Source organism: Phyllopteryx taeniolatus, chromosome 8 (assembly GCF_024500385.1).
Source record: "Phyllopteryx taeniolatus isolate TA_2022b chromosome 8, UOR_Ptae_1.2, whole genome shotgun sequence".
Taxonomy (NCBI): Eukaryota; Metazoa; Chordata; class Actinopteri; order Syngnathiformes; family Syngnathidae; genus Phyllopteryx; species Phyllopteryx taeniolatus.
This window is the reverse complement of record NC_084509.1, coordinates 28,193,562-28,221,303: the sequence shown is the minus strand read 5'-3', so window position 1 is coordinate 28,221,303 and position 27,742 is coordinate 28,193,562. Positions and strand designations below refer to the sequence as shown.

General features: G+C 43.2%; 2 protein-coding genes across 7 annotated transcripts in view; one reads left to right on the top strand and one right to left on the bottom strand.

Annotated features, from left to right (window-relative positions):
* Positions 1-18,089, top strand: part of LOC133481827 (glutamate receptor ionotropic, kainate 1) — a 29,547-nt gene extending 11,458 nt beyond the window's left edge. Inside the window, exons 2-16 of one of the 2 annotated variants that reach the window (XM_061780986.1) lie at positions 269-436; positions 1,061-1,318; positions 2,058-2,239; positions 3,453-3,506; positions 5,573-5,746; positions 7,538-7,681; positions 11,163-11,270; positions 12,192-12,233; positions 12,475-12,588; positions 13,046-13,249; positions 14,035-14,258; positions 15,178-15,296; positions 15,377-15,594; positions 16,428-16,653; positions 16,973-18,089. In XM_061780986.1, coding sequence (XP_061636970.1) covers positions 269-436; positions 1,061-1,318; positions 2,058-2,239; positions 3,453-3,506; positions 5,573-5,746; positions 7,538-7,681; positions 11,163-11,270; positions 12,192-12,233; positions 12,475-12,588; positions 13,046-13,249; positions 14,035-14,258; positions 15,178-15,296; positions 15,377-15,594; positions 16,428-16,653; positions 16,973-17,262 — 2,525 coding nt within the window. In that variant the 3' untranslated portion in view covers positions 17,263-18,089. The remainder of the gene's footprint in view (positions 1-268; positions 437-1,060; positions 1,319-2,057; positions 2,240-3,452; positions 3,507-5,572; positions 5,747-7,537; positions 7,682-11,162; positions 11,271-12,191; positions 12,234-12,474; positions 12,589-13,045; positions 13,250-14,034; positions 14,259-15,177; positions 15,297-15,376; positions 15,595-16,427; positions 16,654-16,972) is intronic. The other variant, XM_061780987.1, reaches the window with a different exon arrangement.
* Positions 5,792-27,736, bottom strand: LOC133481833 (transcription regulator protein BACH1-like). Of its 5 annotated transcripts, none has more exons than XM_061781009.1 (6): positions 27,588-27,736; positions 24,119-24,375; positions 22,132-23,100; positions 21,526-21,732; positions 21,205-21,419; positions 5,792-5,810 (listed from the first exon to the last, which is right to left on the bottom strand). In XM_061781009.1, exons 2-5 carry the CDS (start codon positions 24,359-24,361, stop codon positions 21,222-21,224), a joined length of 1,617 nt encoding a protein of 538 aa, XP_061636993.1. In that variant the 5' UTR covers positions 24,362-24,375; positions 27,588-27,736; the 3' UTR covers positions 5,792-5,810; positions 21,205-21,221. The 5 variants fall into 5 exon arrangements, with proteins under 5 accessions (XP_061636993.1, XP_061636992.1, XP_061636990.1 ...); XM_061781008.1 differs by lacking the exon at positions 5,792-5,810 and adding an exon at positions 14,244-14,720; XM_061781006.1 differs by lacking the exon at positions 5,792-5,810 and adding an exon at positions 19,854-20,997 and having other exon boundaries at positions 27,588-27,735.
* Between the last annotated feature and the right edge of the window lie 6 nt (positions 27,737-27,742).

The window sequence follows — 27,742 nt, the reverse complement described above, 5'->3', positions numbered from 1 at the left end:
GGGCAATGAACAACATGCTGCATCGCTGAGAGTAACATGGAGTAACATCTTTTTTATTTTATATTTTATATATTAGTAAATCTCATTAGATTGAGGAAGAGGAGATATTGTACAGAGCAAATGCATGGAATGCAGTACACAAGGTCCTCAGATGAACACAGCAGATGCTGTTCACAAAAATACAATTGTTTACACGTAAGAGTTGTCTTTCTGGTTTAGTCTTTGCAAAAAAAAAAAACGAGCAGACCGATTTCGTTTCTCGACACAGGCGGCATCTTCGAGACGCTGGAGACGGAGCCCATCAGTGTGGAGGAGCTGGCCTTCAAGTTTGCAGTGACCAACATCAACAGGAACCGGACCCTCATGCCAAACACAACCTTGACCTACGACATCCAGAGAATAAATCTCTTCGACAGCTTCGAGGCGTCGAGAAGAGGTAAGAATACGTCTATCGTTCCGTCTTTCCGCTTTCAATTGGCAATGGAAAATCAACAAAATTGAAAAGGTGACTATTGTGGTCTTTCGTTAGCCTAATAGCATCGTGCTTAACTTACTGTCATCTCAACGAAAACGTTGTCCTTGGGAATGCTCATTTATCGAACACGTGTTGTGAATTGTGTCAATCAGCTCCTTGTTAGGCAAAAAGGTCAAAGTTGACCTGTAAAGATGATTAGCGTAGCTTTGTTTTTTTCCGCTAGCGTAAAACGTTTTGCGAGTAGTGTTACATGGCTGATGGATCGAGGTTGTGGTCGGCACTGATTGTGGCGGCTAACAAGCTAACGTAGCTTTACTAGTGTTTGTTACCAACAAATATTCAAGTTAAAATTAGACCTTTGGTGCGTTTTGGTGATCCGAGCCTAAAATTTAAATCATTGCCGTTGAGCTGAACCCTCCTCCAAAACTATCATTTTTTCATAAATTATAAAACGACCATTTCTGTTGAGTTATTAAACATTTTATTATGGAAGTTCTCAAGATATTTTGAAAACTCGCACCTCCTTGTAGTCCTTTTCCGATTTGGCCATTGACCCCCGTTTTGTTTTTTCCCGCCATTTTTTAGCCTGCGACCAGTTGGCGCTGGGCGTGGGAGCCGTCTTCGGACCCTCGCACAGCTCGTCGGTGAGCGCCGTCCAGTCCATCTGCAACGCACTGGAAGTCCCTCACATCCAGACGCGCTGGAAGCATCCGTCCGTGGACAACCGAGACAGCTTCTACATCAACCTCTATCCCGAATACGCTTCCATAAGTCGAGCCGTGCTGGACATCGTGCAGTACTACAAGTGGAAGACGGTCACCGTGGTCTACGAGGACGCGACGGGTGAGTGGACGAAATTGGGAGTGTTTGCACATTTTCAAATTGATTTTTAAATGTATGAGAAGGAAGTCATCACAACAAAGCCTGCAGAAGCAGTTTCATCATAATTCTTTTTCCATTTGTTAAGTTTTTCTCGATGTTTAAAATTGAACGGATCATTTTGACCTGCAATATAAGATGGGTTACACTTCATACTTTTGTTTGGATCACATAAAAAAAAAAAAAAATAAAATACTGTTTGTAACAGGACTCAAGATTTCAAAATGCATTTATTTATCTTAACAAATCTTGATGACATTTTTCCTAAGTAGTCAACCTCAATGAGTGAGTGTATATTATTTATTAATATTTGCGCAAATAAAAACGGTATAGTTGCAAATACAAAAGTAATGTACAAATAGAATAAAAAGAACAGAAAAAACATCTTAAACGTTACATTTGGCATTCAATTGGAAAATTCATTAGTTAGCTATTTTTAAGACACAGAGCTGCTGTTTTTTTGTTTTAAAGAGAAATATTTTTATTTGAAATATGAGTATTATTAATATTACCATCATGAATGTATTTATTTTAACTAATTTATGTATTTATTTACTGCTGTAATACCTGAATTTCGCCACTGGGAATGAATAAAAAACTATATAGATTGTGATTGAATTCGGCTCACACGTTAAAAACGGATGAATGATGTTGCGTCAAATAATTTATAGTATGTGCTCGCAACGATGGTTCTGTGTCGAAGGCCTGATTCGCTTGCAAGAGCTGATCAAAGCGCCGTCCAGATACAGCATCAAAATCAAGATCCGCCAGCTGCCCGTGGGAAGCAAAGACGCGCGGCCGCTACTGAAGGAGATGAAGAAGGGCAAGGAGTTTTACGTCATCTTCGACTGCTCCTACCAAATGTCAGCCGACGTCCTCAAGCAGGTAGAGCACATAAAAACCTGACTAACGCCGAGAAGTTCTCAAACCATAATCCTGACACCAATTAAACTTAACTACCACGTGCGCCCTCGAATGTCAAAGGAATTAAAAAGTTGCCCATTTTAAGGAAATGTTACGATAACAATCCCGCATATTTGTAACGAAAGTTGTATTTCTACAAGCTAAAGTTATGATACAATATATTATCATTTCAGCTCGCCACGACACATTTTCCCACATGCAAAATATTGATGCCAAGGTTGAAACTTTTTTAGGTATGCTTGGCGCAAACACAACATTGCTCATCACCAAAAGAAAAGCGTACCTGCATCATGCTCTCTTTTTTTATTTTTGTATTTTTTTTCCCCCCCCCCTTCAGCTGGAAGTTATTCTCAAGGAAATTATGGACGGTTCCAAATAGCAGTCAGTATTAGCACAAAACCTTCAGGGTTCTAAGGAAAAACCTACTAGAACATCTGAAATTGACTTGGGGCCAATCAGATGCATTTTTAAATAGTGGCAGGTGTGTGCTGACTCGGTTCTGATGTGAGTTTGAATGTGATTGGTTAATTCTAAAAGCAGCTATAGTACATCCCGTTATTAGAGGGTGTGCGCACTTGTGCAATCACATTATCCCAGTTGTTTGTTTTTACTTCTCCTCTTTAAAAGATGCATTTAAATTGTGTTGTGCAAGTTATAGGTCACATTCCTCGTAGGAAAAGTTGTGAAATGATTGATCTTGGTCAGATTTTTTTTATACCACAAAATCCTGGCATTGAAACAGGGGTGTGTAGATTTTTGATATTCACTGTCCACTAGTTTTCAAGACACCGGTAGAATCTAGCTTTACGAAATCTTGCAAAGTTATGTTTTCCTTTTCTATCGTCAGAACAGTTTTCTTAATATTTTCCTCATGTCATTACCTTTTCCTTGTTTTATTTTTACCTCCATTGCTCGCAGCGTAGAAGTGAAAAATGCAACAAATGAGTTCGGAGAACCAAGTCTTGCTTGGGATAGTTTTCGTCTTTATATTGACCATGCGCAAGATGAGCCAAATTGTAAATCCTGCGTTTACGCTCAAATCCCAGCAGAGCCCGTTTCAAAGCTGGACTTTCACATTTAGAAATCAAATCCGCGTGGAAAATTAACTGAAAGCACAGCATATGTTTAGTTACAAAGCTGCAGTTTGAATGCACTTTCTTTCCACCCGATGCAGATCCTGTCGATGGGGATGATGACGGAATACTACCACTTCTTCTTCACCACGCTGGTAAGCAGGGGCGCGTTTCAACACTGGCATCTTTTCCTACTTGAAGGGTTCGATACCCGCAACAGGAACCGTAGAAATAAAACAGAGTGACTCAAAATAATCCACAAAGCCATCGTAGCTCACGGTAGGCTTGCTCCCATAAACATTTGCAAGCACACACATCATAAAATTACTGTAACGTGATCGTTACTCTCGCTAACCTTTGCCTAGCGCAACGGAAATAAAGCAGTGGCTCAAAAATAATTTACAAAATCAAAATTACGCCTATAAAGTATTTGTTTGATATACAGTAATTTCTCGTGTATAATGTGCATCCATGTATAATACCCATCCCCAAAGTTGACCTCAAAATTCTGGAAAATTCTACCTATGTATAATGCATTTCTACAATGCATGATTTTGCTTATGATCAAAACATGAAGTATTATCTGTATTTTTATTTTTTTTTATATTCTGAAGTGAAGCACTTTATTTGAACGCGTAATACTTTTTATTTACTTGCTCTTATTTTGAAAGTTCACAACCCTACTTTTATTTAGTAAATGAGAAAACACACAGTTGTGCTCAGATGTTTGATTACCCAAGCAGAATTGATCAAATGTGTACAATTCTTTAAAGAAAACATGAAGGGCCAGGCAAAACACATTTCATTTTATTTGAATGGGATTGAAATTAAGCTGTCAAGCATTTCAGAAAAACATCATCATCAAACACCAGCTCAGGCTGTACCCCGCTTCCTGCCCGAAGATAGCTGGGATAGGCTCCAGGACGCCCGCGACCCTTTTGAGGAGAAGCGGCTCAGAAAATGGATGGCATTATCATTAAACAAAACATAACCATGAATAAATTAATGATGGTTCTTGTTCAGTCATCAGTCATATTAAAAAAAAAAAAAAACAATATGTCACAAATTCTGCCAGGGTACGTAAACGTATGGGCACAACTGTACATATATGCAGTCATACGTACCCCTGTCATATTGGAATGAAAGTGTAGGCTACACCTTTTTTATAACCACTAGGTGGCGGTGACATATGAGAATGAAAGTGTACACCTTCCTCATAACCTCTAGGGGGCGGTGCCATTTTGGAATGAATGATTTTTTTCAGAACCTCTAGATGGCGGCATACATTTATAAAATGGGAAAGTTTTTTTCCATTTTCCCCTATACCTATGTATAATGCGCACCATTGACTTTTGACAATTTTCTGGGGGGAAAAAATGCGCATTATACATGACAAATTACGGTAATTAATGTGACAGTTCTGAATGATAACCATCACCTAGCTCAATAGAAATTTAGCAGCCACTCAAAATAATCCACAGTCAAAACTACGCTTGCCCACAAACAAGCACATTTAATTGTGATCTTTGTAAATGCTAACATTCACCACACACAATAGAAATAAAACAGAGCGACTAAAAATAATCCACTAAATCAAAAGTACACCTGTTCATGCACGAGCACGTGCGCACTTCTAAAGTAGGCGCATCATCGAATGAATGTGATTGTTATTAATAATAACTGCCACCTAACGCGATCTCATCAACGTACTTGTTATTAATGCTAACCTCCACTTAACACACTTGGAATAAAAAGAACGACACAAAATAATCCACAATGTTAAAAGTATGCTTGCTTACAGGAGCAAAACACACTCACAACATAGATGCGTCATCTAATGAATGTGATTGCTAGTAATGCTAACCTCCACCGAAGGCAAAAGAAATTAAACGGGAAAAACTCAAAATAATCCATAAAGTCAAAACCAATCTTGCTTGCAGTGTAGACGCGTCAACTCATTAATGTAATCGGTATCAACGATAATCTTAACATAGCTCAGTAAAATTAAACAGAGCCACTCAAAATAATCCACAAATTTCAAAAGTGCTCGTTCACATATTAGCAGATATTGTACACACCCCGACATAGTCGTCATCTGACTCATGTAATCGTTATTCATGATAACCTTCAAGTAGCCAAGTAGAAAATAAAACAGAACAACTCAGAATAATCCACAGGTTTGGCGACTGACCTGGGCTTTGAAGAAATCCTTTCTCCGCAGGACCTGTTCGCGCTGGACCTGGAGCCGTACCGCTACAGCGGCGTCAACATGACGGGCTTCCGGCTGCTCAACATCGACAACCCCAAGGTGGCCTCGGTGGTGGAGAGGTGGGCCACGGAGCGGCTGCAGGCCCCCTCCAAGGCTGAGTCGGGAATGATGGAGGGCATGATGACGGTAAAATCAGGTTCCAAACGCAGCGCTCCCTTCAGATGCACGTTTAATTCGTTCTGTGAGCACACTTACAAGTCAAAACGATCGGATGTCAAATCATCACGCCACATTAAAATGAATGGAAATGTCATTAATCCGTTCCAGCCACACCCAAAAAAAAAAAATTACAATTTTTTTTAATGTGTACAAAAAAATAGCACTCATTGATATTGTGCTTTATAAATCAGACAATAATGACATAATTAAATAGAATGTAACAAATAAACAGTTTTTGCCATGTTTTTGCTTCAATTCAATCGACATTGTGCTGTTCCTTCTGGTGTGTGCACCTTGGCCACCTGGGGGCAGTAGAATACAGATCGACACGAACAAGAGTTTCACAAGAGCTCAGTAACCTGCAGTGATCATTTTTTTACAAAGGATAAATAACATGCCTGTGAGTATGATGTTGTCTATGTACACGTGTTGCTCCACCATTTGTGTTCAAATATCTGTTTCTTACAGGGTTATAACACTGCAACACAGATGCTATTTGTTAGCTCCTCGATGGCAATTACTACGAGGATATTCTTGGCCCGGGTCAAAACTGAAAGGGAACATTCTGGTTGAAGAGGGAGGCGTTTCTTTGCACTTTTGTGGCTAGCGCAACCGCAGTTTTAACTCATTGATTGCTCGTCTTCCCAGTTAACATGGATATTTGACTTCTAAAGCCGTCAATGGCAGTAAATGTGTTAATTTGATGTCAGCATTTTTCTGTGGTGTACGCTCATAAAAATTTCAAGAAGAATCCCAAACACGTAGACTCTGTGAGAAGTGATACACTCAACCGGGATTCGCGACCCAACAATAAATAGGACACTTTTGGACAGTCGAACGGCTTGTTAATTAGCTCCACTTTGACTTGCTTATCTGCATTAATGTGGGTCATTAAAAGCTTACGGCTATTTATAGCTCTTGAATTGGTAAACAAATTGAATCAACATAATTACCCCCCACCCCCTCCCGCATGCTAATAGTGCTTGCGAACAGTACTGCACTGTGATGTGAAAGAGACCACCCCCCCCAGCCAAAAAAAAATAAAAATAAAAATAAAAATCAAGACAGAATCACTGAGTGAATACATGTAAACACACAAACATCTATTTTGGGAAAGATTCAATTGGCGCGTCTGATAGCCCTCATTAGTGTGGAGCACAGTTACACGCCATGTTGTTGTGTAGAGAAACACTACGGGGGAAAATGCTGAAATGATTACTCTGCTAATACATACAAGCGTAGCCCTGTGATTGGCTGGTGACCAGTTGAGGGTGGACCACGCGCGTTCCCTTAGTGACCATAAGCGGTACATGGTACGGATGGAGAGCATACAGGTTATCTGCAAGCTGACGGAAGCACAATAGAAAGAAATAGAATGGCTAAAAATAATCCAAAGAGTGACAAGAAAAAAAAAATTCCATGAAATTCCGCAAAATGCAAAATGTTCGTGGCATGATCGCTCATGACGTGTTGACCGTTCCTCTCGCCAGTTAATAATGATAACCAACAGTTAAACAAGAGCAATACACACAAAAATTACAAATAATCTACAAGATTGAAACACAACAGAATAAATAGAATAACTTGAAATAAAACGCTTTCAGGAAAGGGAGTTTGGCTCGACTTGTATAATTTTTAAGAGTAATTATGGACTGGAAAGTGGAATTCAAGACTTTTTTTTTTTTTTTTTTTTTTTAAAGCTCACCCTGTGACCGTTTGTAGCAGTAGCCACTGAGTTGCGGATGTTTCTGATTGCAGACGGAAGCGTCTCTGATGTACGACGCCGTCTACATGGTGGCGGCCGCCTCGCAGCGTGCCGCCCAGATCACCGTCAGCTCGCTTCAGTGCCACCGACACAAGCCCTGGCGCTTCGGGGCGCGCTTCATGAACATGCTCAAAGACGTGAGTAGTTTTTATTGAGGTTTTTTTTACTTTTTTCAGTGTATAACGTTTTCTTTTAACGACGCATCCTGCCATCATCCGTCCAGCTGCTTCCCAGCATCTGGCCACGCATTCAGGATATCAGGAATGGAAAAACTCTTGTGGTCAAGAAACACATTTTATTCTTTTAAAATTATTATTATTATTTTTTTTTTTTTGTGGACATATGGGCCAGATTAGAAACAAAGAGCTGAAATGTGTATGTATGTAAATTTATTGTTTATTCCAATTTTGAGGTTGTATGAGTTGCAATTTAATGATTGAATCCATTATTTCATAAATAAAAAAGGTTAATTCTCATTTTTAAATTGTATTTATAAGTAATTTAAAAATTAATTAACCAAGTATTTACAAAATAAACTCCTACATCATTTTTTTATTTCACTAATTATCTTTATTTACAAAACCAATTAACTATTTATCGAAATAAATAAATATAGGTTAAAATAGTTTCTTTTACATTTTTATTTATAACAAATCAATTAACAAATTAATGTATTTTATGAAACAAAGTAATGTTAAATGTTTAATACATTGTTTATTTGACTATTATTATTTTATTTAAAATACATGTTTAATGTCCATAATAGATGGTTGATTTTACACTTTTTTCATTTGCAATGAATCAATTAACCAATGATTTAATAAGATTTAAAAACAAAATTAAAAAAATACAAATCAAATTCCTACATTTTAATGAACCAATTTTAGGGAAGCAAACAGCTAAGTTGATCATTCAAATGCTTAATGGGCCGGGCTAAAGAACAGAGTGGGCCCCATGTGGCCCCCGAGCCATGCTTTGCCTATCCACACGCCATATCTATTCTTTACAAAAGCACACAAAATCACCGTTGACTCGTTTTTTAATATTGAATCATACACCCGTGCTGTATCAAACATTCGGCCTTGACGTGGCGCAGATAACGAAGCTGACTTTTGATGGACACGTCTTATTGTGTTTGCAGCGCAAAGGCAGAAGCGATTATGCAGCAGCGTTTGTATGGGATCTCATTACATGTAGCTGTAGACTGGACTGTATTTACTCTGACAGTGCGGTAACCTGTTTTTTGTTTTGTTTTGTTTTGTTTTTTAATGAAGGGCTTTATCAGCTCTAAGGTACATTGTTATGATGTTTCACTTTCTAATGAGATCGCTCTAGGCTTAGAAAATAAGAAAAAGGAAGGGAGAGTTGAGAGAGGGCGTATTCTCAACACTGTTACACAAGGAGAGATTTATAGCAACTTCTTTTTGTTGCCTGAGCAAGTATTTATGTGGATTAAATTGTGATATAGCTTTTCATACTCATCCAACACTTGCTGGAAATGTAGTTTTTTTGTTTTTATTTATTTCGTGAAAAGTTCATAAAGCAATACAATACCATATAATCTTCTCTAACAAAGCCATTTTTTAAAATGGAAATGAATGTTGATAGGAATATCTGCTCTGGCTTTGGTTACATGAATGAAAATGATAGAACCAATTCTCCATTTTAAGGTGAAGACAAATAAAAATGACGTGGCCCTCTTTTGCATCGTGTTGAAAATATTTTGTCACACGACCGGCAAAAAAATAACCGTGTTGGCAGGAGCGGTAAAGAGATGTGATACACATGCACAAACATGTCTTCTTTGATTGAAAGACGGCAAAATATGTTACTTCGACCATGTTTGGCTTACAGTAGTTGCCTGATTTCATTAGCGTGTCTACATGCCACGCTCATCCTGGATGTCATGCGCCGGCCGGCACACTAATGACTCCACCAGCGCATGATCAACACGTTTGATTGGAGAGGATTTAAAAAGGGCGACTTGATGGCAGCGTTTCATCCGGATTTAGCCGTCAAGTCGTCGTCACAGATGTGCGCAGCGAAAGACTGTGGATGAAGAGAAGCCTTACAACCGTGCGATAACCTCCCGTAAACACACAAACAAACACACACAAGTTCGCAAAACGCAATTCATTTAGGCTTCCACTGCTCGGAAGACAAATTGAAAAAGGCCCGCAGGAACCTCTGCTTTCAAACAACGTGATTAGTTTCACGCCGGAACATTTTCCAACTGTCTTATCTCTGTGGAGAAGACACAGAAAGGGCTGGATTATCTCGACAAGCACAAAGGATGGCAGGTTCTCTTTTTTTTTGGACAGCACATGCTGGTTTTCACATTAAAAACAGCACTGGTAAAATTCAGTCCCAGCTCCCATTGCTCATGATACCTTATACAGTATATCTCAATAATAAGAAATTCTCGCAGCAAACTTCAGCGCTGCAGCTCCCCTGTTGAAAAGCTATAACTCGTATTTGTTAAAGATTGACAGTGAAAACACGCCAAGTCGCTATTCGTGAATTTACCTCCTCGTCTTTATCTGTACAAAGTATTCTCAGCTATTCGCTGAAAGCAAATACACTTGTGTTTTATAATGCTCTTTCCATACTGCTCTAATGCCTAGATCAGACTGCGAGATTGTAGTCCCGATATTGACCCGTTTCCTGGTTCAGCCTTTCCGAACAGTGTTTGATTTGACAAGATACAGTCCAGTGATCGTAAAAGAATGCCGTGTCGTGTTGCCACTGTCTGGCCGAGATACGGCAACATTTTACGGCGGTAGTCTTGAGAAATGTGTCTTGTCGCCTGATCCGGGCAGAAGATGCCATAAAAAGGAGCCAAAACCCTGGCTAAAGCAAAAGCAGTAATTGGTGTCAAGGAAGTACAGCGGTGCGTCGAGATACGAGTGACCCGACTTTTTCCAGATACGAGCCGTCGATGAGCTGATTTTTTTGCGTTGACTTGCGAGCTCAAACTTGAGCAACGAGTGCTGTATGGCGGCATGAGGATCCACTCACTTGACAGCGAACAGCACTTTGGCTGATAGGAGGAAATCTTCTTCCCAAAAGTTGTTTGAAGCTGTACATTGATGACTTGAAAACTAACCATAAAATAAAGACGCGTTGGCACGTTGCGTATTTTGCGCAAACTAACAAATGGCGCCATATTCGCGTGCAATAGGGGAATGGCTGTACTGCATGTGCGGCCGCGACGGGTCAAATGGATGATTTGTGCATCTTTTGGATAAAAGCTTTATCTGCAAGTGCACTGCTCAGATTGAACCTGACTGTTACTCATTACCGACGAGTGCATTCGTGAGCCGAGCTGCCCGCCCGCCCGCCCGCCGTTCCCTGCCTGCCCGCTCCATTTACATCATCGTCCGCTAGACACACCACACACACGCACACACTTTAAATGTCCAGCCAGTACCGACGTGCTCATTACGACGGAACTAACCATTGTCTCCGGGACTGGCCCGAATGCTCATCAATTATTCATTCTCTCCTAATACTTGTTTACTCCGGCTTCTACAGTAAACTGGATGTAGCATTTTGGGTATCTGCCAATTTCAAACAAATATAATTGAGATTCAGTGCTTGTCCCACATCTTCCCACAGGTGCAGTGGAACGGCTTAACGGGACAAATCGTCATAAACAAGACAGACGGCCTGCGCAAAGATTTTGATTTGGACGTGATCAGCCTCAAGGAAGACTGCTTGGAGAAGGTGATCCGTCTGACCCGCTTCTCTCTTCCTCTTAATTGATTCTTAAGAACAAAAAAAATTTCATTTTGTACTACAAATGTAGTCTGGAATAAAGAATTGACCTCTAGGACAACATCAGGAGCAGCCCTGTACCCTTAAAGGAGACATGATTTTTTCTTAAAAAAAAAAAAAAAATTATAAATTAATTATTGTGTTTGTGACAAGACAAAAATACCCACGAGAATAAGGACACACTTTACAACCCCAATTCCAATGAAGTTGGGACATTGAGTTAAACATAAATAAAAACAGAAAACAATGATTTGCAAATCATGTTCAACCTATATTTCATTGACTACACCACAAAGAGAAGGTATTTCATGTTCAAACTGATTAACTTGATTGTTTTAGCAAATAATCATTAACTTGGAATTTTATGGCTGCAACACGTTCCAAAAAGGCTGGGACAGGCTCATGTTTCCCACTGTGTTACATCACCTTTTCTTTGAACAACATTCAATAAACGTTTGGGAACTGAGGACACTCATTGTTGAAGCTTTGGAGGTGGAATTCTTTCCCATTCTTGCTCGATGTACAGCTTCAGCTGTAACGCTATACGATTTCCACTTTCAAATTCCCAACGCCTTGCTCCCAGACTCATTTTTTTGGAAATAGGCAGACAACAAAACACTTGTTGTTTATTTTCACACTTCATTCCAGAAACACAATGATTTGTGTACGAACAACTAAAAAGTACATTTTCCCTAATATGTCTCCTTTAAATAAACTTCTATAATGACTGACAAGACTGCTGATTTTTTCATTTTTAACTTGAACATTTCGACTCAAGCTAAACAAGTAATGCCCCACATCATTTTGTTGCCTTTAAACGTCCAATGGCATCCATTTTAAAAGTGCTCTCTCTCTATTGTTTCCTGCAAGACAATCGCAGGCAACAATCGCCTGAATAAAGTGTGGAAAAAGGTCTGTAGCCACTTTAGCTGCCCGCAAAGCAGACTAAAGCAATCGTAACGATGTTTACTAATCAATGCTTGTCGTCTGAATCTTCCGGTTTTTTTCTCCTTTCCCTGCTTAACGTGTCCATGACTGGTCTTCTTATCTGTTGTGATTTGACGATTTTCCCTTTTGTGCGGGTCGTGTACGTTGGTTGAAGCCAAACTACGTAGCCGGTAAGATTGTCATCTTTACATTCTGTCTTTTACAGATTGGCGTATGGAACTCACAAACTGGCCTTAATTTGACGGAAAGCAACAAGGATTTGGGCACAAATGTCACAGACTCCATGGCCAACAGGACGCTCATTGTTACCACTATTCTGGTACAGTAAATATCGGGACCTAGCCCTGCCACGAACAAAACAAATGCGAGTAATTGACGCCTTCTACCTACAAATCTTTAGAAATGCATTCATGTATTAATAGTCGAATAGAATTTCATACTCATCTTACCTTAAACTATCAACAGATTATTCAGTTTCAACAACGTGCACATGCAGTGAACAACCCAGGTTAACCTTAGCTCCTTCCCAACATACAAAGCCCTTTACAGTCGAGATGCATCACTAACATACAATAATTCCAACTTCCCTATTAGCCGGGGACAAGGGCTTTGGCGGCATCTCCAAAAAAAAAAAAGTTGAAGATTCTGCAGAGAAAAAACAAGAATAGTTACTTTGTGAATAGCGAACCCGAATATGGGGAAGTTCACTCTATTGACATCAGTATTCCGATTAGGAATTGTAATGCCTTCTGAACTGAACGTGTTGGGGTTTTCAGGAAAATCCCTACGTGATGTACAAGAAGTCTGACAAGCCGCTGTACGGAAACGACCGCTTCGAGGGATACTGCCTGGACCTCCTCAAGGAGCTCTCCAACATCCTGGGCTTCTCCTACGAGGTCAAGCTGGTGTCCGATGGTAAATACGGGGCTCAGAACGACAGAGGGGAGTGGAACGGCATGGTGCGCGAGCTTATCGACCACGTAAGTACTTGGAAGCAAACAGTAGTGGGAAGTAACAAAGTATTACTTTGATTTTTTAGAGTATCAAGATACAGTATTCCCCTTCAGTGCCAGCCCTCCTAGTTAACATGGATATTTAACTTCTAAAGCCGTCAATGGTAGTGAATGTGTTACCTCATTTAAGAGAATTGTTTGATTTTGTGGTGAACTGTGGCAAATGTGTTGGTCTTGTTGGGCAGGCCTAAAAAAAACAACAACAAGATTCTGCAATTCAAATATTCTCCGTCGCATCTGAAAAAACAAGAAAGGTATATTTTCTCGGTTTTTACCATTAGCTAATTTAGTTTCACAATGTCAGCAAAAGCTATGGGGACACGTTGTTTTGAGAGCATAAAAGATGAGCCAATGCTCACTAGGTCTTAACAACTTGTGACATGTAACCGTTCCAATTCGTAGTCCGTGTTAGTACAAAACCTCTATTCTTCTGCGAGAAAGAACAAAATGTCAGGAAAAGCCTAACAGAACATCTGAACTTTATTGGGGATTAATAAGAGGCACTTTAAATGGTAGTATGCGTGTGCTGACTTCCATTTCAGGGGTTTTAAATGGTGTAAAAAGTTTTCGTCTCATCATAAAAACCTGGCAATTGAAGAGGGCTGCGTCGACTTTGAATATTCACAGTAATTGACAATAAAAGTATCTGTGCATGTACTTCAGTAAGGAATAGGAGTACTTTTGCCTCCACTGTAAGCGGAACGGATACGGTCTTGTCTGAGGGATTCTGACGCTTTTGCGGCGGTCGCCAGGTGGCCGACCTGGCTGTGGCTCCCCTCACTATCACCTACGTGAGGGAGAAGGTGATCGACTTCTCCAAGCCGTTCATGACGCTGGGCATCAGCATCCTCTACCACAAACCCAACGGCACCAATCCGGGCGTCTTCTCCTTCCTCAACCCGCTGTCTCCTGATATTTGGATGTACGTGCTGCTGGCCTGCCTCGGCGTGAGCTGTGTGCTCTTCGTTATTGCCAGGTAATGCTGTTTCATTTGACTCCTTAAGGCAGTGGGGTTCTGTACGGTTCTCATGAGTAACTGGTGTGCGGTGAATGTTTTTAGGAAACTATGGAGCCACTGCATTGCTATACAAGGTGTGTCAGAAAAGTTAGTGGACTGGTGTCACAAAGGTTTTCCCCTTCAAAGTAACCCCACCGGAGTCTAACACGCTTTCCAGCCTTCTCTGGCACGCCTTCATGCACTCCTGGAAGAATTCTTTCGAGATCTTTAGCAGCTCCGTTGTCACGGCCATCTTGATGTTGTCTACGCCTTTCAAAACAGGTTCTCTTGATGAACCCCTTGAGCTTGGGAAAGAGGACAAAAAGTTACTCGGAGCCAGGTCTGGTGAGTTGGGAGGTTGCATCAGCATCGTTGATTGGCGATATTCTTCTCAGTGAGAAACTATCGGATGCTCATGGCGTTGACATCAGGCGTGTTGTCCTGGTGAGGCAACCACAAATTGTCGTGTCAGAACTTTCTCTTTGTAGATGTGCTTGTTGATCTTCTGGCCCAAATTGAAGGGCTTCGGAATATCATATATCGTTTGCAATACCGTTCCTGGAACTTCTTTTACACACCTCGTATAACACGCATGGGGTTGTGACCAAGCTTACAGCGGAGATTTATTTATTTTTACTTTTTGTGCATTATTTGGAGTCGTGGAAGTCAAATGGGAAGTGTACTGATTTTGAGTATGCATCAGAGCACTCGGACTAGCCAAACAGCTGTAAAGTGGTCTCAAGCACGGTTTGAATGGCCTACAGTTTCAGTACAGCCTTGGGGTGGATTTCAACAAAAGGAACAAGGTTCTATAAGATTCAAAAAACGCACAGAAACTAAGCTTTCAGTCAGTCAGAAGTTCTTTTTTTTTTTAAATTGTGACTTTTTGGCTCTCCAGGTTCACCCCCTACGAGTGGTACAATCCCCACCCCTGCAACCCAGACTCGGATGTGGTCGAAAACAATTTCACTCTCATAAACAGCGTGTGGTTCGGAGTCGGAGCACTCATGCAGCAAGGTACGCTTCTTCTTGAGTGAATGATTCCGACGTGCGTCGTCGCTGTTTTTTGGTTACGTGATGCCAGCGTCGTCTTTCAGGTTCTGAGCTGATGCCCAAGGCCCTGTCCACGAGGATAGTCGGTGGAATCTGGTGGTTCTTCACGTTGATCATTATATCCTCCTACACTGCCAACTTGGCTGCCTTTCTCACGGTGGAGAGAATGGACTCGCCCATTGACTCTGCCGACGACTTGGCCAAGCAAACTAAAATCGAGTACGGCGCGGTGAGAGACGGCTCTACCATGACATTTTTCAAGGTGAGCGTTACAGTGAACCACCGCCTATTCCCGGTTCGCTATTCATACTTTCATTGTTCTGAGATGCCACAAGATGGTGCCAAAGCATGGCTAATAGGGAACGTAGTAATTGGTGTCAAGAAAGTGATGTATCTCGACTAAGGGACATCTTTGTATTTCAGAGAAGAGCCAAGTTTCGCATTGGTTCTTAGTGCAAGTTATGGAAAGTGCGTGTACAAGTGCATTCACGGTGCATTTTTTCAAAATCAAATGATCTGTAAGATGCTTATTTTTAATGTTGTAAGAGGAGTTTTTTTACATTTATATCAAAGTGTTTTGGGATCATAGTTTATAGTATATTTATGGTCCAAACTATTAATACAGGGAGGGGACAGATAGCGAAAATGCGCAAGTAATTGACACACCCCTGAAAAGATTGAAACTATAATTGCTTATAGATGCTTCAAGATGGTAACAAATTACTACTTTTGTCTAAATGAAGCTCATCAACTCACTTCAGCATCAAGATATGACCAGATGGCGCCAAAGCAATACTGCCTGAGCACAACATTTGTGAATGCCAAACTGTGAATAAGGAGGGGCTCACTTTATAGGCAATTTAAAAAAATAATAATAATTGGGGGGGGGGGGGGGGGGGGCGTGAATTCAGGGCAGGACTCATGTTTGTATGAATATCATGGGTTTACTGTATTCATAACTTCCATAAAGTCCAACAATAGTGGCCCAAAAAACAAACAAGTTTTCTGGGTACATAATCGGCATTACCTGTATGTACCCAGAAACGATCCATGATTTTGAGCGAGTCCTTAAATGTCCCGCTTGCATCCCGACAGAAATCCAAGATTTCGACCTACGAGAAGATGTGGGCCTTCATGAGCAGCCGGAAAAACACAGCCTTGGTGAAGAACAACCGCGAAGGCATCCAGAGGGTCCTCACCACCGACTACGCTCTCCTGATGGAGTCGACCAGCATCGAGTACATCAGCCAGCGCAACTGTAACCTCACGCAAATTGGGGGTCTGATCGATTCCAAGGGCTACGGCGTGGGAACCCCAATAGGTACCCAACGTAGTGCTTGTTATTCTTTGCTATTTTGAGGGCTTTAAAATACCCACCAACTCCAAATTTTGCTAAGAACTGGGCTCGGTCATGTCCCGTGGAATATTTTTTTTAATTCAAATTCCACCAAAGACAGTTTCACTCAGCAAAATGGAATTTGGTGGGCATGCCTCTCCCGAGTACACCCACAATCCAGGCACAAGGAGTCTGCCACTTAAAAATTTGAGTTTTCAGCTAGGCAGGGAAGTTGGGTGACTCGCCCACCCTTTCCCCTCCCCCCATGAGCACCCTCTTCTTCTTCTTGTGATTTCTTCTGTAGGCTCCCCTTACAGAGACAAGGTGACCATCGCCATCTTGCAGCTTCAGGAGGAAGGCAAGCTGCACATGATGAAGGAGAAGTGGTGGCGGGGTAACGGCTGCCCCGAGGAGGACAGCAAAGAGGCCAGCGCTCTGGGCGTGGAGAACATCGGCGGCATCTTCATCGTGCTGGCGGCCGGACTGGTTCTCTCCGTTTTCGTCGCCATCGGAGAGTTTATCTACAAATCCAGGAAAAACCTGGACATTGAGGAGGTGAGCGTCGGCCAGTGCGAGTGGCACAACAAGTACTAACGTGCTGCATTTGGGCCACGCGCCCGAGGACTTGAACGCTACGCACGTTTGAGCGGCGCCCTTCAGAGGTTAATGGAAAATGTCCGAATGTGTCAAACTGCATTGTTACAATCAAAACTTTTTAATCACTGAGTTTAGTGTTTTCAGTAGCTTTGATGTAGAGCTCATGAATATTTTAATCGAAAGAATACTTTAAAAAGTCCTTCGGGGAATAATAGACGCTTGTCAGCGTTTCACATCATGATGCTTTACCATCATGGCCTTTCTGTTTTTATGCAAAAAAAAAAAAAAAAAATGTAGTTTTTTTTTTTTTTGTGTGGGATCAAATGTAATTCATGTTTTATTTTTTTCATTTTATTTTTTTGTGGGCAAGACATGGTGCAATGCTATTCTTTGTTGTTTGGACAGCATTTGCATATTCAAAAACAGTCAGTGTGCAATACTTACTGTTTTTTTTGCACCTCCATACTTCCAAACAGTTTTTAATTAGCAGTGAATATTGTTTCCAAATTTGTTGTATTTATCAAGTGAATGTGTTTTTTTTCTCTCTCTTGAGCACGTCAGGTGTCGCATCAGAATGAAAAAAAAGTTGTGAGAAAATGACATCCTTTTAAACCTTTGATTGCTGCTTGTTTGGTATTGGTGTGTTTATTTTCTTATTTTGTCCGCTTTCACCAGCATTTCCACATCATCCCTAAAACATTTGGGGTAAAATATTACACATATTACTTTTTTATCAAGACTAAGGTCTTATTTTTGGCATACCAAACTTAGCGTTCATTGAGCGTATATTATTCACTTCTGATTAAATGTACAATTTGAACTCATTGAAATGTACAATGTTTCTAACTTTGGGCGAGAGGTTGGGGGCTCGGTTGCTTCACGTGCATTCAACTGCCTGTTGGCTAATCTCAAGTATCAAGAGACCAGCGTGCTAGCTCGCTCGCTAGCTTGGGCTCGATACGTCCGCTGGTGTCTCTCTCTCTCGGCTGGCAGATTACAGCGTTACGGCCCTCCTCCCCATAATCCTGTCAATGGAAGACTCACCCCCAAAATGAAGTTCACGGAGACCTCGCGGCGTGTAATCAGGATACAGTCGCTAAACAGCTTATACGATAAATGTTGTGTCACAAAAAGGTCACAGACCTTATGTTGGGAATGATAGTCAAGTATTGTGTCTTTCTCCGGGTAACATGCTGATCCCTGCGAGACAAACTTCCCACATCATTGCAGATCGGAGGAGGTTTAAAATTTATTAAAAAAAAATATATATATATTTTTTTTTTGCCATTCTCGTTCTAAAATCTACTAGCTATGCTGCGGCTTGTTGTTGTCGGCATGAAAATTGTAATATACACGTATGTGTCTATTAGTAAGTTGTGCGATTAAACACAGTAACGGGACAAAACTCCAGATGTTTTAATTAATTTCTAATCCCCCCCTGTTTCCTAATCCTCGCTAGCAACTCTTGCCTTTCAGAGGGATAATCGCCGGGGTAATTGTGAAAAGCAAGTACCGCCGAAAGCAAACAATCCATGAAGATAAAGGAGAAAGATTTACGATGATACAATATCAGTTTTGGTTTTATCGATTTGAAAAATCTGACAGGTCAGCATGGAGAGAAAACAGGCGGATCGAGGTCTACATTAAAACCGTTTCAGGGTTTGGTATTCTGATGAATTCCAGGATTGGGTTTAAACTGCTGCTTTCATTTTGTTTTGCCGCTCTTTAATCTTCTAACCCTGCGTTCTTAATCAGAACTGGGAGCAGGTTTTTAATCTGGCATGAATGAGGCCGCGGATTAGTAGCCCCCGACCTTGCCATGCCGCGCAGCTGCTGCTTCTTCCTCCTCAAATCAAGTCTCTCTTTCCCTTGTCACTCACAAAAAATAAAAAATAAATAACTAAAAAAAGAGGATCATCATACTTTCTTTTCTCTGCCCTTGGTTTTTTTTTCTTGTTTTTTTTTGCGCCACAAAGCTGCAAAACGGTAGATGAAAAATGCGGGCGCTAAGGGAGAATCCTAATTGCAGGGGAGTAAGTCAGGACTTCAGTGAATGAAGGCGACGGTAAATCCACGTTTGACAAGCGTCAATTTGAGGATTGTGTGTCACGGCAGGCCGTGAAGGAGGCGGGAATGATATCGGATGTCGGTGGCGTTAGCATCGGCGTGTCATCCCTTTGATTTGTAGATGCGACATAGTGGCGGCTTTGCGTGGCTGCTCGCGTTGACTTCTCGGACACGGGCGGGAGGACAGTGGACCCAAAAGGTTGTACGATACGGGAACCAGACCGAAATATTTTGATATCACTTCGAGTCGGCTATCTGGGACGTTGAGCTCCGCTCTCTTCCCAAAAAAGTATTAGCACAGTGATGCCATTTCCTTTCATTTGAACTCGCCCTGCCTTCTTGCGTTTTTCTATGGAATCTATTCCCAGTATTCATTTACACAGTTCTTGGGGGGGGGGAAATAATCATGAAAAAAAATAACACTGAACCTTTTTGGGGGGGGATATTTGGACAATTATTCATTGTCTGCAAATAAATACCCTAAATGACTAAAGTATTTCTTTGCCTCCATCTTAGTGAGTTGGCGTTTAATTAAGACAGAACTAATGCTTTGCCGCCAGGAACTATGTTGAAGTGGGTTGAGGAGTTTAATTTTGACAATTATTATTTGTATTTTATTGAATTTTTTTTTTTTTTACCACCTGCTTGTGGCATCTATCGGCAGTTCTAAACCTTTTCGGGGGGTCATCTATTACTCAGTCAGACCCCGGCGCACATGGGGGCTCACAGTAATCAGCTGAGAAAGCGTCCCATTGGTTTAACATGACTACTGCAACTTCATTTTACACATGACAGTTAAGAATATTAAATGTCCCTTAAAACTGTGCCTGTACATATAATACCGTTTTATTGGCATGCCATTTGTTGGCAAGACTCCTTCTGCATTGAACTAACTATTCCTGAGTGCTGATTTGGAGTTTGACCATAGCGTCGCGGAATGTACTTTTGACTTCTCACTTTCCAATCCTGCCCGAGTTTGTTCTGATGTCAGCATTTTCAAAAGGTTACAATGTTTTCACTTCCTTAAAATGACCAGTGAAAATCCCAATGTACCAGCCTTGTGTAATCTTTACAAATATATAGTTTGGAGGAATTCTTTTGTCACTGTGAATTACAATGTTTATAACTTACAATCCTTGCACTTGAATACGCTTCAGTCAACTAGCAATAGAATAGTTGACTTGCAGTACCACCTGCAGGCCCGGCTGTGCTACTGTACATTTTTTCGATTTAACAGGAGCAGCTTGTACACAAAAGAGCTTTATTAAAATGAAAGCATTTGATAAAAAATACGTCAATAAAGGCTCTGAGTTAATGTGCAACAGTGCTTTAGAATTTCAAGGGGGAAAAAAATGGATAAGGCACAATTTGCATTAAATGGCATCCTTTCTCTAGTGTACCCATTTTCAGGTACGAAGAACTATTTCTCATCAAGCCATGCATTTTTTTTTTTTTTTTAACAATACTCCCAACAATGTGTGTTAGCAGTGACAGTATTCTAACATAAAAGGTTCAGTTAGTGCTTTGCATATTTGTTTAGTGACACAGCATAGTGGTACAATAAAATAACATTGGACAGTCATACAATTTTTTTGTTGTTGTTGTTTTTTTTTTTTAAGGGTGATCAGTTAACGTGCGGGTGTAGGGATCAGCTTGAGTCTTTTCCTGAGAAATTAAACAACAGATGCCTATTAGCACGCTCGTCACTATTCTACAGTCAAATTCACACGTATGTTGATGTTCATTTAAAATGCAGCAAAAGCAAAATCCGTGTGGGAATAACGACAGTTTGTTATTACGAAAAAAGTCAATTCCCTGGATATGAATGATTGGAAACGAGAAGGACGTCCACCCCGGAGACTCTAAACTTACCGCTTTTCAATGCGGCTTCACGCATCTTTATCGGCGAGGTGCGGCGACACGGGGAACTCCGGCGCCGAGAGCTTGGCCAGGAAGTGCAGGTGGTCCTGTTCTGAGGTGGGCTCGGCGCTGACGCTCTTGCACAGCCTGCAGAGACTCTGGCGGGTTTCTTCCAGGTTTTGCTCCAGTTCTGCGCGCTCATGAAGCAGCTTGTCCTTCTCGCTCTTCTGCAACAAGATTAAAATGCATATAATCTGCACGGGCTTGAATTTTCCACTGATGAACTCATTTCACACAGGTGGACGCGGTTCCAAAAACGGGCAAGAGACTTACTAATGTTTTGATTTCACAGTCGAGATGATGTATGCTGTCCATCTTCCTCTTTCTGCACCGCTGCGCCGCCGCGCGGTTTTTACTCCGACGCCGGACGTCGTGAACGAACTCCAGCTGCTCGGGCGTCATGGGATGGTGCTTGAGAAGCTGCTGGAAGGCGCTGCGGCTCAGGGTGGAGATGTTCTCCACTGGGAACGGCAGCTGAATCTGCAGAGGGCGGTGACAGTGAGGGAAGGGTAGCAACTCAACTAAATCGCCGTTGACCGGTCGCGACGCAGCTAAGTGCTGGACTCCCGCACTTTGTGCGTAGCAAGTCACTCAACAGAGATGAAGACAATACATGGGGCCCTCAGTTTAGGAGTCGAAGAAGGAGTCGACATAACACAAATTTATCGCGGCGCTGACTGATTCTCATTTTATTGTTTGATATTAACGGCCTTACTGCGATTACCACTTTGCCACTACGTTAGCATAGGTCCCTGATAGACTACGGCGCATTCCGACTCGCCTACAAATTCGGGTTACGTCGCCGCTGCAGGAGCGGAACACCGTCGTAAACCGAGGACCCCCTGTGCTAAGAAATATTGGTCTGAATTGAACGGGGACCTCGGCCGCTCTCCTGCTGTTGGCCTCCGAATCTCCGTCGGTGTCCATATCGGAGTCCTCGGCCGAGTTGACTGAGGATATGCAGGGGCTCTTCTCTGACTGGGACAGCGTGTCGGTGCGCGATTTCGGCTCGTCACCCGCGTCGAGCTCCCTGAGGAAAGGACAGTCGGCCGGATTGGAGGTGAGGTCCAGCTGTTTGAGCCAATGGAAGTCCGAGGGGGCTTTCTCAAGATTGTTCTGATCCAAGGGGGGTAGAGTCTGAGGCTGAGACGGCGTGCACAGGACTGACCAAAATCCCTTGGCCAGATGCTCGGCCACTTCCCTTTCCTCTCTGCTCCTCTCAGAAAAGCCCTCATCTTTGCCCGACTTCTCGAATAACTGAGCGCAACCTTCGGCACCGGGACAAGAAGCGAGGCCGCAGTCCACGTCAAGACTCTCCCCGGGCTCGATCAGGTCTCGCGGATCCACGTGCTCCGCCGCCGACAGCTCGCACGGCAACTCCGGCAGACCCAACTGGCTCGGACCGCAAACGTCCTCCACGGCCAAAATGTCTTCCGCGCACATCCGAGAGGCACGACCCGCTTCGTCCGGATCGGGAAGAGACAACATCGGACACACAACGTTGGCCGACAAATCCAGAGATAATGAAGGCATCTGCGGCCCGCAGGTTTCCAAACACAAGTCGCGAGTCGGAGGCGGCGCGACGGGAGGGAAGAGAGGCGGGAGGTCCGTTCGCAAGTCCGAGCTGCGCAGCCTTTCCTCGCGACCCTGACAGCAGACCTTCGGCTTGACATCCTGCGCTTTGCGTTCGGAAAACTTGGGGATGAGGAAATCGAAGCACGCCGCCTCCAGGTTGCGAAAGCCCAGGAATTTGGCACAGCTTTGAATCTCGTGGATGTTCGCTTTGGTGAAGAGCAGCTTGGATGTGTAGGCGAACTGGAGCAACGCTTCGAAGCCCTGCACTGTCACCTGAGGCAAAAGAGGAAGACAATTAATGGGACGTGAGCAAATGTACTTCCATTAAACAGCACAAAACCTATTGAATGGTGAGTAGTAGCAATGTAGAGTCGCATGTGTGTACAGACCGAGCCCTGATGCAAATTGCCAAAAGCCACAAGAATTGACACCCCCGCCCAAAATGGCTTAGGATTGCCAAAAGTATATGCAACAAGATGGCAAAAAAAGCACTCCATGAAGATCCCCAAATCACTTCAACAGAGTTCCTTGGCACCAAGACGCCACAATTTGATTAACTGTTGATGAACTGTACTATTTTCCGATGGGAGTTCCTTTTTTTTTTTTTTTTTTTTTTTTTTAATGGCGAATCCTCAAAATGATTGTCAAACGACACAATTTTTCATCTGACATCAACAGGCATATTAAAACTAGAGGAGTTCGTCAAAAAACGAGTCTTGGAATTTGCCAAATATGACTGCTCAAAATCAAAATGGATGACTTCCTACTAAAGTCTTTCCATGTGTCCTGTGACTTATCAGTGCGTTAGGTGTCAATGGCTTAAACTGGTGTTGGGGGGGGGGGGGGTCATTTTCTCAAGTTTTCCGGGGGGAGCTCGTTGTTGGGGATCCCAAAATTAATACATTTTCACAAAAGAATACACGCCCTTGCAAAGAAATTGGTGAGTTAACGATCATCCAGTAAACCTCGAGAGGGAAGTTAAGCTGGGGAATCTTAAAAAATAATTAAAATTTGAAATTTGCCATTGGATTCATGGGAATTTCAACAGATTCCTTTGGAAGTAAAACTTGAGCAAGTTGTACGTTTTACTGAAGAATCAATTATTTCATGAAAAGAACATAAACAAAAAAGCTCCCATTCAAATTGCAATTGTTGCTTTGTGAACGGTTGTTTATCTTTGTATATGTCAGCCGTGCGACTGACTGGTGGGTTGGCTAGGTTACTAGGTTGGCTAACACACCTGCGACCCAGACGAGGACGAGCACTATAGAAAATGGCCGACTGGACTGACCTCATCCGGGAGGGCGACGACGGCATTGAGCTTGGAGTCGGCGGCGGCCACGCGGCCGTGGAAGTACTCGCTGCACGAGGCCAGGACGGCGGCGTGGGCTCGGAAGCCGCGGCCCTCCACCACCACGGTCACGTCGCACAGGACGTCCCGCCGCCGCTGCTCGTCGAGACACCGCAGCACGTGAGCGCTGTGCACGGCCGACTGGAAGGTGAACACTGACGCGCGCTGGGCTTGGAGCTGCATGGTTCACTCTCGGCCTGACGAGTGAACAAGAAGACGGTATAATACAAGCGTGGTGAGTAGAAACAAACTTTTTTTTCATCCATCCATCCATTTTCTACCGCTTATCCGAGGTCGGGTGGCAGGGGCAGTAGCTTTAGCAGGGATGCCCAGACTTCCATCTCCCCAGCCACTTCCTCCAGCTCTTCCGGGGGGATCCCGAGGCGTTCCCAGGCCAGCCGAAGGACGTAGTCTCTCCAGCATGTCCTGGGTCGTCCCCGGGGTCTCCTCCCCCTCCCCCCACAGCACCCCCCAAGGGACACGGTCGAACACCTTCTCCAAATCCACAAAACACAAGTAGACTGGTTGGGCGAACTCCCATGCACCCTCGAGGACCCTGCCGAGGGTGTAGAGCTGGTCCACTGTTCCACGGCCAGGACGAAAACCACACTGCTCTGGAGCTGAGATTCAACTTGCCGACGGACCCTCCTCTCCAGCACCCCTGAATAGACCTTACCAGGGAGGCTGAGGAGTGTGATCCCCCTGTAGTTGGAACACACCCTCCGGCCCTCCTTCTTAAAAAGGGGGACCACCACCCCAGTCTGCCAATCCAGAGGCACTGTCCCCGATGTTGCAGAGGCGTGTCAACCAGGACAGCCCTACAACATCCGGAGCCTTGAGGAACTCCGGGCGAATCTCATCCACCCCCGGGGCCTTGCCACCGAGGAGCTTTTTAACCACCTCGGCGACTTCAACCCCAGAGATAGGACAGCCCGCCTCAGAGAACCCAGACTCTGCTCCCTCATGGGAAGGCGTGTCGGTGGAATTGAGGAGGTCTTCGAAGTATTCTCCCCATCGGCTCACAGCGTCCCGAGTCGAGGTCAGCAGCGCCCCCTCCCCACTATACACAGTGTTGAAGGTGCACTGCTTCCCCCTCCTGAGACGCCGGCTGGTGGACCAGAATTTCCTCGAAAGCGTCAGGAAGTCTTTCTCCATGGCCTCACCAAACTCCTCGCTTACCCGAGTTTTTGCTTCAGCGACCACCAAAGCTGCATTCCGCTTGGCCAGCCGGTACCCATCAGCTGCCTCAGGAGTCCCACAGGCCATAAAGGCCCGATAGGACTCCTTCTTCAGCTTGACGGCATCCCTCACCGTTGGTGTCCACCAACGGGTTCGGGGATTGCCGCCACGACAGGCATCGACCACTTTACGGCCAACAGCTCCTGTCGGCCGTCTCAGCAATGGAGGCGCGGAACATGGTCCACTCGGACTCGATGTACCCCGCCTCCCCCGGAACATGAGCAAAGTTCTGTCGGAGGTAGGAGTTGAAACTCCTTCTGACAGGGGATTCCGCCGGACGTTCCCAGCAGACCCTCACAGTACGTTTGGGCCTGCCGCGTCAGACCGCCATCTTCCCCCACAATCGGAGCCAACTCACCACCAGGTGGTGATCAGTTGGCAGCTCTTCACCCGAGTGTCCAAGACATCCGGCCGCAAGTCCGATGACACGACCACAAAGTCGATCATCGAACGGCGACCTAGGGTGTCCTGGTGCAAAGTGCACGTGTGGACACACTTATGCTCGAACATGGTGTTCGTTACGGACAATCCGTGATGAGCACAGAAGTCCAATAACAGAACACCGCTCGAGTTCTGATCAGGGGGGGCCCCTTCCTCCCAATCACGCCCTTCCAGGTCTCACTGTCATTGCCCACGTGAGCATTGAAGTCCCCCAGCAGAACGATGGAGTCCCCAGCGGGAGCGCTAGTGGTGAGTATAAACAAACTTTTGATTTCATCTTTTTTAAATCGTTGGTTTCATTCATTATTGTTTTTTTCCAACAGTGAACCCCTAATAGGGACCACGCCCTGCCGTGAATCGTGAAAATCTGCGAGTATTTTATGCCGTCTTTAAAAGGTTTGTATTTGCTATAAATGCCACAAGATGGCAGCAAAATGTGCTTTTCTATTAAACAAGGTTATGGCCTGACTACATGAATTTTTTTAAATGAGACATGGCTTTGTCCTGTGCACAAAAAAAGCAAATAGGTGAGTTTTTCAGTGAATAACAAGACGCTAGATTCCCAAGGGAAAAAACCTCACAGAATTGGCAAATTTGCACATGCCAATCGACGAATACACAGAGACTTGAACTCTATTGTAATTGTTCTGTGCACTTTGATGTGGTGAACTACAAATAGCAATAATATATTATGTAAATACAATACCATACAAATATTCTGCATCATCTTAGGCAATCCGCTATATGTGGTAACTCACATGACCAAACCCGGAAAACCTGCAACTTTTAACTTGGTTGCTTAAAAATGTGCTCTTATGACTCTTTCCCGTCTCAGTCAACATTGTGGTCATTTTACTGCCATTCATTTCAACATTATTTCAAATTCAAATTGACAAGAAAAGCCGATTTTTTTTTTTCCTCCATTTTCCACCCACTGCAGAATTTATGGCTTTCAGCCAATTATTTACTACACACTAAAGTGACGAGCATGACTATAGAAAATGAGATAATTCAATAACAGTGCGTAGTTTTGATTGACACATCAAGGAAACATAAGATTTAATAAGAGGCTCATTTGTTCAAAGGGTAATTTTGCAGCGGTGTATACATGCACTGCATCATACTGACAACCGTGTGCAATGTTTCGGTTTAAATACAAGAGAGGGACGTGATATTATTAACACCTCGATGCATTTCTATACAACTTAAAATAAAAACTGAGCATTGTCTTAGTAAAGGCAGAACGTTTGATACAGCTTTTGTGGGTGTACCTAATGAATTGTCGGGTAAATTGATACGGGTATTAAGTGCTCTGTTGTGGGGATAATCCCAATCGTCGATTAGAAAGTAGTCATATTTGATCACTTTTGAGCTCGTCGAGTCAAGTTTAAAATGCTGACTCATGTTTGGCCAACTTGGCGAAACACACACGGGGCAGAGAAGGGGGCGAAGAAGAAAAAAAGAAAGAAAGAAAAGCTCGCTGGCGACAAACTCGAGTTTTGAACACGTCTGCTTCATTTGATGTCGACAAATAAACTCAGACTTAAGTTTGAAGACGTTGGGTAAATATGAAAAGGACGCGGTCTTCCTCCCCTACTTAGGCGAGGCCGTTATCGTCACGTCATTTAATGCGAGCACATTGGCGAAGTTCACATCGCAGAAATATATGGATATAGATGTAATTAGTTAAAAATAAAATAAAATAAAATCACGTAGAGTGAGCACCGACCTGGCGTGTCAGCTGGTTAGGGGTACCATTTGTGTGCTTTGGGTCGAGACGAAATTGACGAATGTGCCCATCCGGAACCACAGTCAGCAAAAACACAAGCAGGAAAGCCTTGTGCGCATGCGCGGACAGCAAACAACTCTTCATTGGACAGGACA